This window comes from Lacerta agilis, chromosome 2, assembly GCF_009819535.1.
Source record: "Lacerta agilis isolate rLacAgi1 chromosome 2, rLacAgi1.pri, whole genome shotgun sequence".
Taxonomy (NCBI): domain Eukaryota; kingdom Metazoa; phylum Chordata; class Lepidosauria; order Squamata; family Lacertidae; genus Lacerta; species Lacerta agilis.
The window spans coordinates 110,275,830-110,288,762 of record NC_046313.1 but is presented as its reverse complement, the minus strand read 5'-3'; the positions used below and the strand labels follow the sequence as shown (position 1 = coordinate 110,288,762).

Below are 12,933 nucleotides of genomic sequence, written 5' to 3'. Positions count from 1 at the left end.
CATTGTTACTTGGAAGGGAACAAGTATTATTATGCTTAATGTACATATAATGCTGTGTTTGAATGCATTATAATTAAAATGCTATAAAGGGAAGTTTCTCTTAGGCAAGAGATTCCACTCTGACAAAAATATCAGAGGAGGCTGTTATTTTTCCCAATAACTCATTACTGGAAACAGAAGCCGCAGAGCTCTCACAGAAGGAAGCTTAAACTTGAGAATCCAGTGGATGCTTGCTGGAGGTGGCTAGGAGAAGCAGCAGCAGCAGTTGCAAATAAGTTATGCAGTGACAAGAATCTTAGGATCTCTCTCTGGGACCAGAAAGAAGAAAGCTTACTGGATTACATAAAGGTCTGAACATTGTTTTCAATGTGCTACTTTATCACATGTATCTTATTGTAAGACTGTGTAAGACTGTTCTGCAGTAAAGCTTCAAAATATATTCTTGTGATGGAGAGAACTCATTTCCACACAATGTCAAGAGCTGGAATTCCACAGAACAACTTTTTACAAGTACTCCCATTGCTCTGTCCCAGCTCCTGCCCACCTAGCAGTTGGAAAGCATGTCAAAGTGCAAGTAGATAAATAGGTACTGCTCCAGCAGGAAGGTAAATAGCATTTCCGTGCGCTGCTCTAGTTTGCCAGAAGTGGCTTAGTCATGCTGGCCACATGACCTGGAAGCTGTACACCTGCTCCCTCGGCCAGTAAAGCGAGATGAGCGGCGCAACCCCAGAGTTGGCCACGACTGCACCTAATGGTCAGGGGTCCCTTTACCTTTACCTATTTGCCCTGACAGTGAAGAGCAGAACCTCCAGGATCAGAAGCAGCGTGCTGCAAATACGAGAGCAGGGGAAGCAGCAGGGCGGTCTCACCGCCTGCACGGTGCATTCGCCTTGCAAGGGGGCGCATCCAGCCTTGTAGCCTCCCAGGGCCCAGCCCACAGCCAGTGAGCTCCGATGCTCAGAGAGGCAGGAAACGGGGCCAGCCAGGGGGACTGGAGAGCGGCTGCACTTTCCTGTCCCCCCGCCGAGGAGAGCGGAGGAGCAGTGGCCAGTCGCCTGGCGAGTTTCCCTGGAGAGGAGCCGGATTCCGGTGCAGGGACGGAGCGAGGAGTCAGAGGTGCAAGAGGGGGGGGCAGGAGGGCGAAGAGCATGTGCGCCTTGCCTGGCAGGATCAGGCCCGAAGTCTAGCAGTAGGCTGCAAGGCGCCCCCCCAACCGGGCAGGAAGGGGAAGGGGTGCAGCTCGGGGGTACGGCATCTGCAGGAGGGCACAGGCAAACATCTCTAGGTCAGGCTGGCAGGGACCCTGCCTGAGACCCTGGGGAGCTGCTCCCTTCAGTCCTATAGACGATGCTGAGCTCAAGGGGCGCAATGAGGGGTCCAAGGCAGCTGCTGCTTCGCGATGGAGGCTGCATATAGTCTCCCACTGATCAGCGGCGTACCTGGGGCTTCTGTCTCCCTGAGTTTGCCACCCCTCTCCCTGTTATTCATCAGGGAGCCTGTTATGTACTGAGTTGAATAGGATCCAAAATGCAGTAGTCTGATTGGTCCTAGAACAATAGGATTCAGAATGCAGCAGTTTGATTGGTCCTAGAACAATAGGATCCAGAATACAGCAGTCTTATTGGTCCGCAGGAGTCACCCAATCCAGCTCCAGGTGGAAGTGAATCCGCAACCTAATTGGCCTACAGGAGTATCCTGGAATTAGCCAATCACGTGGGGCCCATTGTGTAAATAGTGTATATAAAGCAGACGTTTGGGGAAACTTCCATTCCTCATTACTATGAGCTGAATAAAGTGCATGAAATTCACACTTGACTCCGAGTATATTTCACTGGCGACAAAGGTGGGATTCCGCTGAGCTGACCGCCACACACAGCACTGCCACCTGCCGCACTGCTCCTCGCACCATGTATCCAGGCTTCAGCTCTGGGTCCCAAGAAACTCAAGATGGCAACCAACAGCAGCTTCACAGCAGTTACCTCCAGGGTCGGTTGCAAACAGTAGCTTCTGGGGGGCTGCTCTTCAGCTCCTTGGAATCTGGGTTCCACAGGGCACTTATGCCGATGCTCTTAGACATCTATAGCAGGGATGGAGAACCTTTTTTGATCTGAAGAGCTGTATTCCCAAATGATTGGTTGCAATATCATCAGGTTAATGAAGTCTTCAAACTGGGTAATAAAAACTTGGGTTTTCATTCAGAAAAATCCAAATTGGAAACAGAATTGCTAGATACAAAGGTGAAAAATCTTTCCAAAATGTATAATTTGTTATTGGAATGGCATACAAAGGATGAACAAGTGAAATCAGTTATGATAGAGTGGGCAAAGGACGTAGGGCCTAACATTATGATAAATGATTCGGAAAAATTGTGGAAGAAAGGTATTAAATTTACTGCATGTACTGTACTGAAAGAAAACATTATGAAGATGATGTATGTTGTGTACTGATTCAAGGGTTATCATATTTGTATTACTATTGTCTGTATTCACATTAGGGGAAAGTAACTGCCTTCCTGTTCCAGAAGGAACAGCTACTATTGGTTCATTCAAGTTGCTGCATTTGGATCCTCAGTCTTATTGGTTCCCACCAAAAGGCAGCTTTGTGATTGCTTGAGATTGTTCCCTCCAAAATGTATCCTTTCTAGCCAGTCTTCTGTCCCTATAAATGTAGCTTCCCTCTCCTCAGTTCCCCAGTCTTGTTTGCCTTAATAAAGAGTGTTACATGAAGAAGCTGTCTCCTGCCTGCTATGTCAGAGAGCTGAAATCACTTGCTGAATCACTAACCCAGGCTATAACAATGTATAGATGGTATTTGACACCTGTGAAATTAGCAAAAATGTACTGTACATCTGATAACAAATGTTGGAAAAAGAAAAAGAAGGGACCTTTTTCATATGTGGTGGACGTGCCCCAGGATCAAGGACTTCTGGGAAAAGATTTATAATGAGATGGGAAAAGTGCTGAAAGACACTTTTATTAAAAAACCAGAAGCCTTTTTACTGGGAATTGTCAGACAAGAAATACCCAAAAAAGACTTAACATTCTTTTTGTATGCCACAACTGCTGCGAGGCTACTACTTGCTAAGAATTGGAAGAGCCAATAATTACCTACAATACACGAATGGCAGATGAAGATGATGGACTTTATAGAGCTTTCCAAACTGACTGGAAGACTCTGCGATCAGGGAGAAGAGTCGATTGAAGATTGGAAGAAATTTAAAATTTATTTGAACAAGTATTATAGTATTTAGTGTTGCCTTAGGAAGTAGCTATAGGTTTCTGCTATTTTTCTTTATGATTCAGGTTAAGACGATAATGTTATGAAGTTTAATGGTTGAGATACTGAATATGTAAATTGCTAGAAAGTGATATGATTTTGAAATTCAGTTGGGGGGACCAAGGGAAGTCACCTAAATATGTAAATATAATTTATGAATGTAAGAACTTATTGTTCTTTTTTCTTTCTATTCTTTTTCTCTTCTAAAGTATCTTCTTTTTTTAAAAAAAATATGTTTTATATTATCTTTGTTAAAAATCTTACAAAATTAGTAACAATTATTTTACAAAAAAAGAAGAGCTGTATTCCCCTCTGAGCAACCTTCCGAGGGTCACATGCCAACAGTGGGAGTGTCCAAGCGGTAAGTGGGAGAAACAACAAATGTAAACTTTACCTTTGTAGCTTTCCAGAGACGCAAGATACATTATGAGTTCAAGAAGACATTCCAGTCGGACAAGAAAACAAGTGGGGAACAAAGCAGGAGTGCATCCTGGAGGTGGGATTCCAAGGGTTAGAGAGGTACCCCACCCCTGATTTATACACAGCAGTTGGGAGCAGCCAAGACAGGATTTGGAGTGTCCTGGTGGCACCCAATTCTTCTCCATAACGTGAATAAAAAATAAACTGAATAACAATAAACTGGTCTTGAGGGTTGACCTATCTCTTTTGATCTAATAGTAGTAATCTGATGTAGTGATTTATCATTTGCACTTGGATTTTCAGAGGCAATTTTATTCTTGATTTTACATGGTTCACCATCACAGCATTTTTTTATACTGACAGATAGTATTACAAATAAATAATATAAATAGTTGAGGTCTGTTCAGGAGGGTGTGCACAGAGAGCAGCCTGTGCCAGCGGCAACATTCTCCCATGGTTTGGGTGCAAAATATGTGCTCACAGACTCTCCATCCATACAAATCTTCTCTCCCTTTGCCAGAATTCTTGTCCCCTCCTCCCTTTTTTTAGAGCTAACCATGGTGCCGTGTTACATTGACAACAGCACTACAGGTAATTCTAACCATGGTTATCTTCAGACAAGACTTTGCAACCAGAATCTTAAGCAGGTGTGCAAATCCTGATTAACACGAGCTACAGGTAGACACAATCCTGAGCTATGGTTAAGTCCACTGAGGGAAGAAAGCAGGGTGTACTATAGAGGAGTTGGGGAGGGAATCTGTGGCATGATATTGATCTACAACCATGGTTAGAAGATTGGAAAAATTATGTTTGCACACATTATTTGTATGTTTTTAGAAACTGTAAGGACCAAGCTATTCCTGAGCTGCTAATCACAGCCTCTCTCTGTCCACCTCCATCGTGGAAACAAGACAATATGGATTTCTACCTGAAGCCCTCTACCCATATTCTTGGACAACCCGTGACACTTCAGATATTGCTGGACTACAGCTCCCATCATTCCCAAACATTGGGTCATGCTAGCTTAGACTGGTGGGAGTGGGAGTCCCAAACATCTGGAGAACCACAGGTTCCCTCATCCTTCCTCTATACTTTTATTATTTCTCTTCAGTGTATGTCCCCTTGTGCTTCATAAGGCTGAGTTTCCGATGGAAGCCTTTGCTGTAGTCTACACAGTTCCATCGCTTCACGCCCATGTGGACTCTCTTATGCCTTATCAGGTGAGAGCTGGTGCTGAAGCTTCTTCCGCACTCGGCACACTCGTACGGTTTCTCCCCAGTGTGGGTCCTCTTGTGCGCAATCAGTTCTCCTTTCTGAATGAAGCTTTTCCCGCAGTCTGAGCACTCGTACGGCTTCTCCCCTGTATGGGTCCTCCTGTGTCTTATCAGGGATGCGTTATGGCTGAAGCTTTGTCCACAAGCCAAGCATGTGTATGGTTTCTCCCCCGTGTGTACCCTCTTGTGGTTTATGAGGTTCGAGGTGGTGCTGAAGCTTTTCCCGCATTCTGAGCACTCGTAGGGCTTCTCCCCTGTGTGGGTCCTCTCGTGTATCATCAGGTTTGTCCTTCCGTTTGAGATTTTCCCACAGTATGAGCATTTGAAGGGCTTTTCTCTCTTTTGTATTCTCTGTCGATTGAGAAGGACCAAGTTCTGGGAGAGGCTTTTCCCAGTGTCAGAGGCCATCTTTTCTCTCTTATACCCACGAATCCTCCCTTGGAAGGACCTTTCATCACATTCCTTGGCGTGAGCAGTGTGTTCTGCTGCTGTTCCCAGAGGGACTTCCTGGTGATGTATGGGTCTGTGCTGACCTATATCCCTCACTTCCTCCTCAGTGGCCTGGAGGGATAGGCCTTCAGCACTTTTCAATGATGTTGTGTCAACGTTCATGCAGTCAAGTCTTTCCAGCTCAAGATCCTCCTCCTTCATCCTCACTTGCATATCACCTGCTGGAAGACATCGAAAAACAACCTAAGTTACCTCTTCTTACCTTACATTTTGCCTCCAATAATAATACAGGATAGCTAATGTGGTGTATTGGTTTTAGGAGGAGTGGAGCAACTCTGGCCTGGGGCCTTCTTTATCTGGTTCTCATGACTCTCCTCATTCTTCCTCTACCCCCAGACCCAGACCCAGCCCTCTGTGCCCCTCTCAGGTGCTCCTCAGAGGAACTGGCTCCATTTACTTGACTTTTTCTCCTCTGGTAAGGTTCTTCATCAACCTGGTACTCCCAGCTGTTGTGGACTACAACTCCCATTAACCAGCTGTGTTGGCTGGGGCTGAAGGGAGTTGTAATCCTGAGCTGAAAAGTCCCAAATGTTTCCTTGGTCCAAGTTTTGTAGTCCCTAAAGTGGAAAATCAGCTCTAAGCCATGGTTTGCTTGCTGGCAGCTGAAATTGTGGTTTGGGTTCTAAGCCATGGTTAGTGCAAACTATTGCGTGGTATGAAACCTGAACAGAGCTAGTAATTAATTAATTATAGTACCCACCCATTTGACTGGGTTGCCACTGCCAGCATATATAAAAACATAATAAAACATTAAACATTAAAAATCTTCCCAATACAGCACTGTTCCCTAAACAGGCCCACAGAAAGAGGTTTCTGTACAGGGCAGCCTATAATTCCGTCAAAGAGCAGTGCTGGAAGGAGAATGACGGAAAGAACCTCAGGAAAAAAAACTCGTTAACATTTAGCCGTAATAAAATCCTTACCCACCAACCTGGTCTCCCCATCATCACCCTCTTGCTTGGCTTCCAGCAAGAGATGGATTTCTGCTCCAAGAGATGAATTCTGCTCCAACGTTGGCAAGTTAACAGGCCCTTCTTCTGAAAGGCCAGGCATCTGAAACAGGAAGAGGCACACAGTTCGGGATCCTCTTGTCAGGGGTCACAACTCAGTGGCAGAGCAGAAGGTCCCTAATTCAATACCCTACCTCCACAAAGGGCCAGGAGAGCAACTGTCAATCTGTGTAGGCAGACCTGAGCTAAGTGACATTGTGCTAAATATTTATTTGCTAACCTTTATACGGACTTTCTTCAAAGGAATCTTGGGCTAGACCTTCCCTGAAGTCTCTGATGTTGTTGGCATCTGCCTTTCTTGAGAAACAATGGCGTACACCTCTGGGGGTGAAGTGAAACCGCAGCCTCCTGTGTTGTTTTTGCTGCATAATTGACTGACACTAGAGCTACCTGCCTGGGGCGCAAGCCTGGGTGGTGTACATGGAGGTCCTGGGATACCCAGAGGACAAAAAAACCCCTCTCAACCTTGCTGATGTGGTCCAAAGGAAAGCAGAGCAATACATCTTGCACCAGCTTGACTGCAGGAGTTGCTGGAAGGAGAGGTACAAGCAGGGCCGTCTTTAGCAGATGCGGCGCCTGGGTGCAAATATCCGCCCAGTGCCCCCAAATTACCACAGATAGTGTTGGGGTGGCTGTAGCTGCGCACTGCCAGCCATGGGGGGGCACAACTCTCCCCCATGCCACTGCGTGGGAATGCGATCCTCGCAGAGACTTGGGAGTGAAGTTGTGCCCATCCCAAGCCTCCTCGGGAGGAGAGCGATCCCCGCAGAGGCTTGGGAGGGAAGCTGCATGCCCTCCAACCTTATGGTTGGTGGGGCGCAGCTAGTAGACGTGCAGGGAAAGGGAAGGCCACTGGCAAAGCTGCGCAGCTCCCCCACTTGCTGAGGCGCCCCTGAGAGGCTGGCACCCTGGCGTGATGCACCACTAAGTCCTATAGGAATGACAGCTCTGGGTACAAGGTGCCACCCAACCACAATACCGCAAGGGCCGCCTCTTTCCATATGAACCTTCCTAGACCTTGAGTTCATCTTCTGAGGCCCTTCTTTGTGTGCCTCCTCCATGTGAGGTCCGGAAGGTGGCAACACAAGAAGGGGCCTTTTCTGCTGTGGCTCCCCATCTGTGGAATGCTCTCCCCAGGGAGGTTCATCTGGCACCTTCATTATACACCTGTAGGCACCAGGCAAAAATGTTCCTATTGAAGTAGGGCTTTGGCTGTTTGACATCCAATGCTCTTTTACAATGTGTTGGGGAGGGGTGTGTGTGGGATGTATCATCACTGAAGCAGTCAAATACAAATTTCCTGTTGACTAGAGTGGATACACAGGGAAATGTTGCTCCAGACAGGGAGGACTTCCTGTCATAGCAGCTCTGGAGCATCCTCCCTGTGTGTGTGTGTGTGTGACCAAATAGATGGGCATGACTCTAGCAGACCCTATAAAAAGGGCTAGTCATGCAGTAATCTTCCTCTTTTGCTCTTTTGCCATCTTACTCTCTTCTGGCTCTTAGCCAGCAGCACATGGCTCATCCTTACAGAGGATGGAAGCCACAAGGCAGAAAGTCTGAGGGCTAGCTCAGACTTCTTCTCTCTACAAATGTAACTGTAACCACAAGATAAAGCCTGCCTTCTGGACAATACTGTGAACTGAATGTAAGTAAACTTTACTCTTACTTTTCAACAAGACTGTCATTTTATTATTATTTTAAGAGGGAAATAAGGGGGGGGGGACTTACCAGGAACAATCCAGACTGGACATGTCACACTAGATTGCTCAACTTAAATGATGCTAACGAATCCATCAACTTGCTTCCAGCAATGTGCAAGGGAATGTGCTCTGCTGCTTGCTCACTAGCCTGAGTGAGGAGGGATAATATTTAATCAATATATCCTCTCCTACTTTCCTCAACATCCCCACAGGGTGGTTATTGGGTTTTTGGGTTATTGGCTCTATTGTCTACGACACTGACTGGCAACAGCTCTTCAGGATCTTCAGTGAGAGACTCTCCCAGCCCTACAGATGCCAAGGCCTGAACCCGGGACCTTTTTCATGCCAAGCTGTCATTGCCCTCCACATGCAAAACCCTCACCTCTTGTTCTGTTCTCATGGCCTCCCGGTGGATCTTCATCAAGAAATCCTCCGCCTGAGCCACAGCCTCCGTGCAGTTCCCTGGACCACGTTTCCAGACCCAGCTCTGCATCTCCTGGGGCAGGATGGTCAGGAACTGCTCCAGAACCACCAGGTCCACGATCTGCTCCTTGGTGTGTCTGTCTGGCTTCAGCCACCGATAGCAGAGTTCCTGGAGATGATTGCACACGTCTCGAGGGCCGTCAGTCTCCAGGTAGCAGAACTGCCTGAAGCTTTGGCGCCGCATCTCCAAGCTGGCAGCATCCTCATCCAGAATCTCTTCCTTCACTTTCACAGGAGAATCTTCCCTTCTACCAGGCCACCTGCTGAAAGAGACCTGGGTATCCTTATGATCTCCCATGGACCTGTGTTGAGGCACCTGCAAGCTTTTCCACCCTGAAAGTGGGGCCTGCATCTGCAGTGGCAGACACTTCTGCCACTGAGATTCCCAGCCCTGTGGTGGACCCTGGCCTGGCTCTTGCTTAATCCGCTGCAGAGCTACCCCAGCCAGAGGAACCTGGATTCTACCTGTCACCCAATTCAGGTCTTGCTCCTCCATTTTTATTCCTGGAAAAGAAAAGCAATGCCAATAAGCAACAGGTGATGAAAGCCGGGCATGTTTACTCTCCCCTAATACAGTGTTTTTCAACCACTGTTCCGCGGCACACTAGTGTGCCGCGAGATGTTGCCTGGTGTGCCGTGGGAAAAATTGAAAAATTCAAGAGAATTACTTTATATATAGTCAATATAGGCACAGAGTTAATTTTTTAACATTTTCTAATGGTGGTGTGCCTCGTGATTTTTTTCATGAAACAAGTGTGCCTTTGCCCAAAAAAGGTTGAAAAACACTGCCCTAATAGACACATTTTGTTAATAAAAAACATAGCATATGTGCTATCAACCATCCATGACTCATTCCCAGAAGGGATGGAGAACATGTGACCCTGCAGATGTTGCTGGACTACAACTCCCATCATCCTTGATCATTGGCCATGCTGGCTGTGGCCTCATGGGAACTGCGTTCAACAATGTCTGAAGGGCTGCAGGATCTCTGCGGAAAGCTGCCTTATGCCAAGTCAGACTGTCAACAGCTCTCCAGGGTTCCGGGCATTAAGAGTTTCATGCTCTACAGAAGTGTTTCCCGAACTTGGGCCTCCAGCTATTTTTGAACTACAATTCCTATCATCCCTGACCAATGGTCCTGCTAGCTAGGAATGATGGGAGTTGTAAGTTCAAAAACAGCTGGAGACCCAAGATTGGGAAACCTTGCTCTACAGCAAGAGGCTGGGATAAAACCTCTGCTTACAGTAAATTTTAAAATTAACAATAAAAACAGTTAATAACATTTTCCCAATCAATCAATCAATCAATAAAAATAAAATAAAATAAAATAAAATAAAATAAAATAAAATAAAATAAACGATATTCAAACATACCAGCATCTATGTGTCTGGATAGGTTTGCCTAAACAAAAATGTTTTTAAGCAGGTGCTGCAAAGAGCACAGCGAAGGTGACCTCACTGATGTCAACAGTATCTGACGTTTAGAAGACATCTGAAGGCAGTCCTGTTTAGGGAAGTTTTTAATGTTTGATGTTTTATCGTGTTTTTAATAATTCTGTTGGGAGCCGCCCAGAGTGGCTGGGGAAACCCAGCCAGATGGGTGGGGTATAAATAATAATAATAATAATAATAATAATAATAATAATAATAATAATAATAATAATAATAATTGTTATTGTTATTATTAACAGGCAGGCAGGGATCTCCAAGGTGTTGGCCCTGCCACACTAAAGGATAAATTTCTTGCAGCTGCAGAAGGAGTATGTGTGGCACCTGTTAACATTGCCAGTTCTGCAGATCCAGTTGTCTGAGCCAGCATATATGCGGTGCGGCAATCCTGAAGGTATGACGAAGATTATGATAATAAATAAGTACAATTTGTGATTAGCACAGCACCCATTATTCCTTCACAACCAGTATCAATGGTCCTTCCTAACTGATCTGACGCCCTTGGTGAGAGGGGGAAGCCCTGATCTCCACTGAGCCCTGAGGGCACTTGCTGAGCCTGAGAAGTGTCTCATCTCTCACCCTCTGCTTACTGTCCCAACAGATCCCCTTCTGCTAGATTCCGCTCAATCCACATCCCCTCTCCTCCTTCCTTGAACTCACCTGCTTCAGGCAGGCTTTGCATTGCTCGCCCTTGGAAGCAGCCCCCTAATCGCTCCAAGGATAAGAAATCCAAAAGGGGGAGGGATTTGTGTTTCAATTAAAAAAGAGAGGAGGAGGGGAAAGTGGCTTTGCTTTCCTCAGTTCTCCCCCAATTTGTCACACACACCCGGCCACTCTAGGCATCCGCGTTCAATGCCCTTTAACTCTTTCAGTGCCTCGCAGCGAACGCTGGAGTTCATTGGTGCGTCCCCCGCCCCCAGATCATAAATGTTGGAAAGTCTGTTTCCATTCGGGAACTCGCAATTTTGCGGGGGAAAAAGAAAATAGAAAAGAAAGAAAGAGGGAATAATGAGCGACATCTGCGTGATCAGGTGTTTCCTGTCCAGCAAAAGGACCACATTGCAATCCCAACCTGTGCTTGTCTACTGAGTCGTTAAGTCCCATTAAGTTCAATGGGATTTTGTTGTTGTTCAGTCGTTCAGTCGTGTCCGACTCTTCGTGACCCCATGGACCAGAGTACGCCAGGCACGCCTATCCTTCACTGCCTCTCGCAGTTTGGCCAAACTCATGTTAGTAGCTTCGAGAACACTGTCCAACCATCTCATCCTCTGTCGTCCCCTTCTCCTTGTGCCCTCCATCTTTCCCAACATCAGGGTCTTTTCTAGGGATTCTTCTCTTCTCATGAGGTGGCCAAAGTACTGGAGCCTCAACTTCAGGATCTGTCCTTCTAGTGAGTACTCAGGGCTGATTTCTTTGAGAATGGATAGGTTTGATCTTCTTGCAGTCCACGGGACTCTCAAGAGTCTCCTCCAGCACCATAATTCAAAAGCATCAATTCTACGGCGATCAGCCTTCTTTATGGTCCAGCTCTCACTTCCATACATTACTACTGGGAAAACCATAGCTTTAACTATACGGACTTTTGTCGGCAAGGTGATGTCTTTGCTTTTTAAGATGCTGTCTAGGTTTGTCATTGCTTTTCTCCCAAGAAGCAGGCGTCTTCTGATTTCGTGACTGCTGTCACCATCTGCAGTGATCATGGAACCCAAGAAAGTGAAATCTCTCACTGCCTCCATTTCTTCCCCTTCTATTTGCCAGGAGGTGATGGGACCAGTAGCCATGATCTTAGTTTTTTTGATGTTGAGCTTCAGACCATATTTTGCGCTCTCTTCTTTCACCCTCATTAAAAGGTTCTTCAATTCTTCCTCACTTTCTGCCATCAAGGTAGTATCATCAGCATATCTGAGGTTGTTGATATTTTTTCCGGCAATCTTAATTCCGGTTGGGGATTCATCCAGTCCAGCCTTTCGCATGATGTATTCTGCATATAAGTTAAATAAGCAGGGAGACAATATACAGCCTTGTCGTACTCCTTTCCCAATTTTGAACCAATCAGTTGTTCCATATCCAGTTCTAACTGTAGCTTCTTGTCCCACATAGAGATTTCTCAGGAGGCAAATGAGGTGATCCGGCACTCCCATTTCTTTAAGAACTTGCCATAGTTTGCTGTGGTCGACACAGTCAAATGCTTTTGCATAATCAATGAAGCAGAAGTAGATGTTTTTCTGGAACTCTCTGGCTTTCTCCATAATCCAGCGCATGTTTGCAATTTGGTCTCTGGTTCCTCTGCCCCTTCGAAATCCAGCTTGCACTTCTGGGAGTTCTCGGTCCACATACTGCTTAAGCCTGCCTTGTAGAATTTTAAGCATAACCTTGCTAGCGTGTGAAATGAGTGCAATTGTGCGGTAGTTGGAGCATTCTTTGGCACTGCCCTTCTTTGGGATTGGGATGTAGACTGATCTTCTCCAATCCTCTGGCCACTGCTGAGTTTTCCAAACTTGCTGGCATATTGAGTGCAGCACCTTAACAGCATCCTCTTTTAAAATTTTAAATAGTTCAGCTGGAATATCATCACTTCCACTGGCCTTGTTGTTAGCAAGGCTTTCTAAGGCCCATTTGACTTCACTCTCCAGGATGTCTGGCTCAAGGTCAGCAACCACATTTCCTGGGGTGTATGAGACCTCCATATCTTTCTGGTATAATTCCTCTGTGTATTCTTGCCACCTCTTCTTGATGTCTTCTGCTTCTGTTAGGTCCTTTCCACTTTTGTCCTTAATTGTGGTAATCTTTGTACGAAATGTTCCTTTCA

General features: G+C 46.0%; 2 protein-coding genes across 3 annotated transcripts in view; one reads left to right on the top strand and one right to left on the bottom strand.

The window, feature by feature from the left end:
- The first annotated feature begins 962 nt into the window (after window positions 1-962).
- Window positions 963-12,933, top strand: part of LOC117042654 (oocyte zinc finger protein XlCOF6-like) — a 663,370-nt gene continuing 651,399 nt past the window's right edge. Inside the window, exon 1 of the mRNA XM_033142231.1 lies at window positions 963-1,116. The gene's annotated coding sequence lies outside the window, so the exon portion shown is untranslated. The remainder of the gene's footprint in view (window positions 1,117-12,933) is intronic.
- Window positions 4,228-10,940, bottom strand: LOC117042718 (zinc finger and SCAN domain-containing protein 30-like). Of its 2 annotated transcripts, none has more exons than XM_033142338.1 (4): window positions 10,785-10,940; window positions 8,576-9,180; window positions 6,404-6,533; window positions 4,228-5,641 (listed from the first exon to the last, which is right to left on the bottom strand). In XM_033142338.1, exons 1-4 carry the CDS (start codon window positions 10,804-10,806, stop codon window positions 4,794-4,796), a joined length of 1,605 nt encoding a protein of 534 aa, XP_032998229.1. In that variant the 5' UTR covers window positions 10,807-10,940; the 3' UTR covers window positions 4,228-4,793. The 2 variants fall into 2 exon arrangements, with proteins under 2 accessions (XP_032998229.1, XP_032998230.1); XM_033142339.1 differs by having other exon boundaries at window positions 4,228-5,638.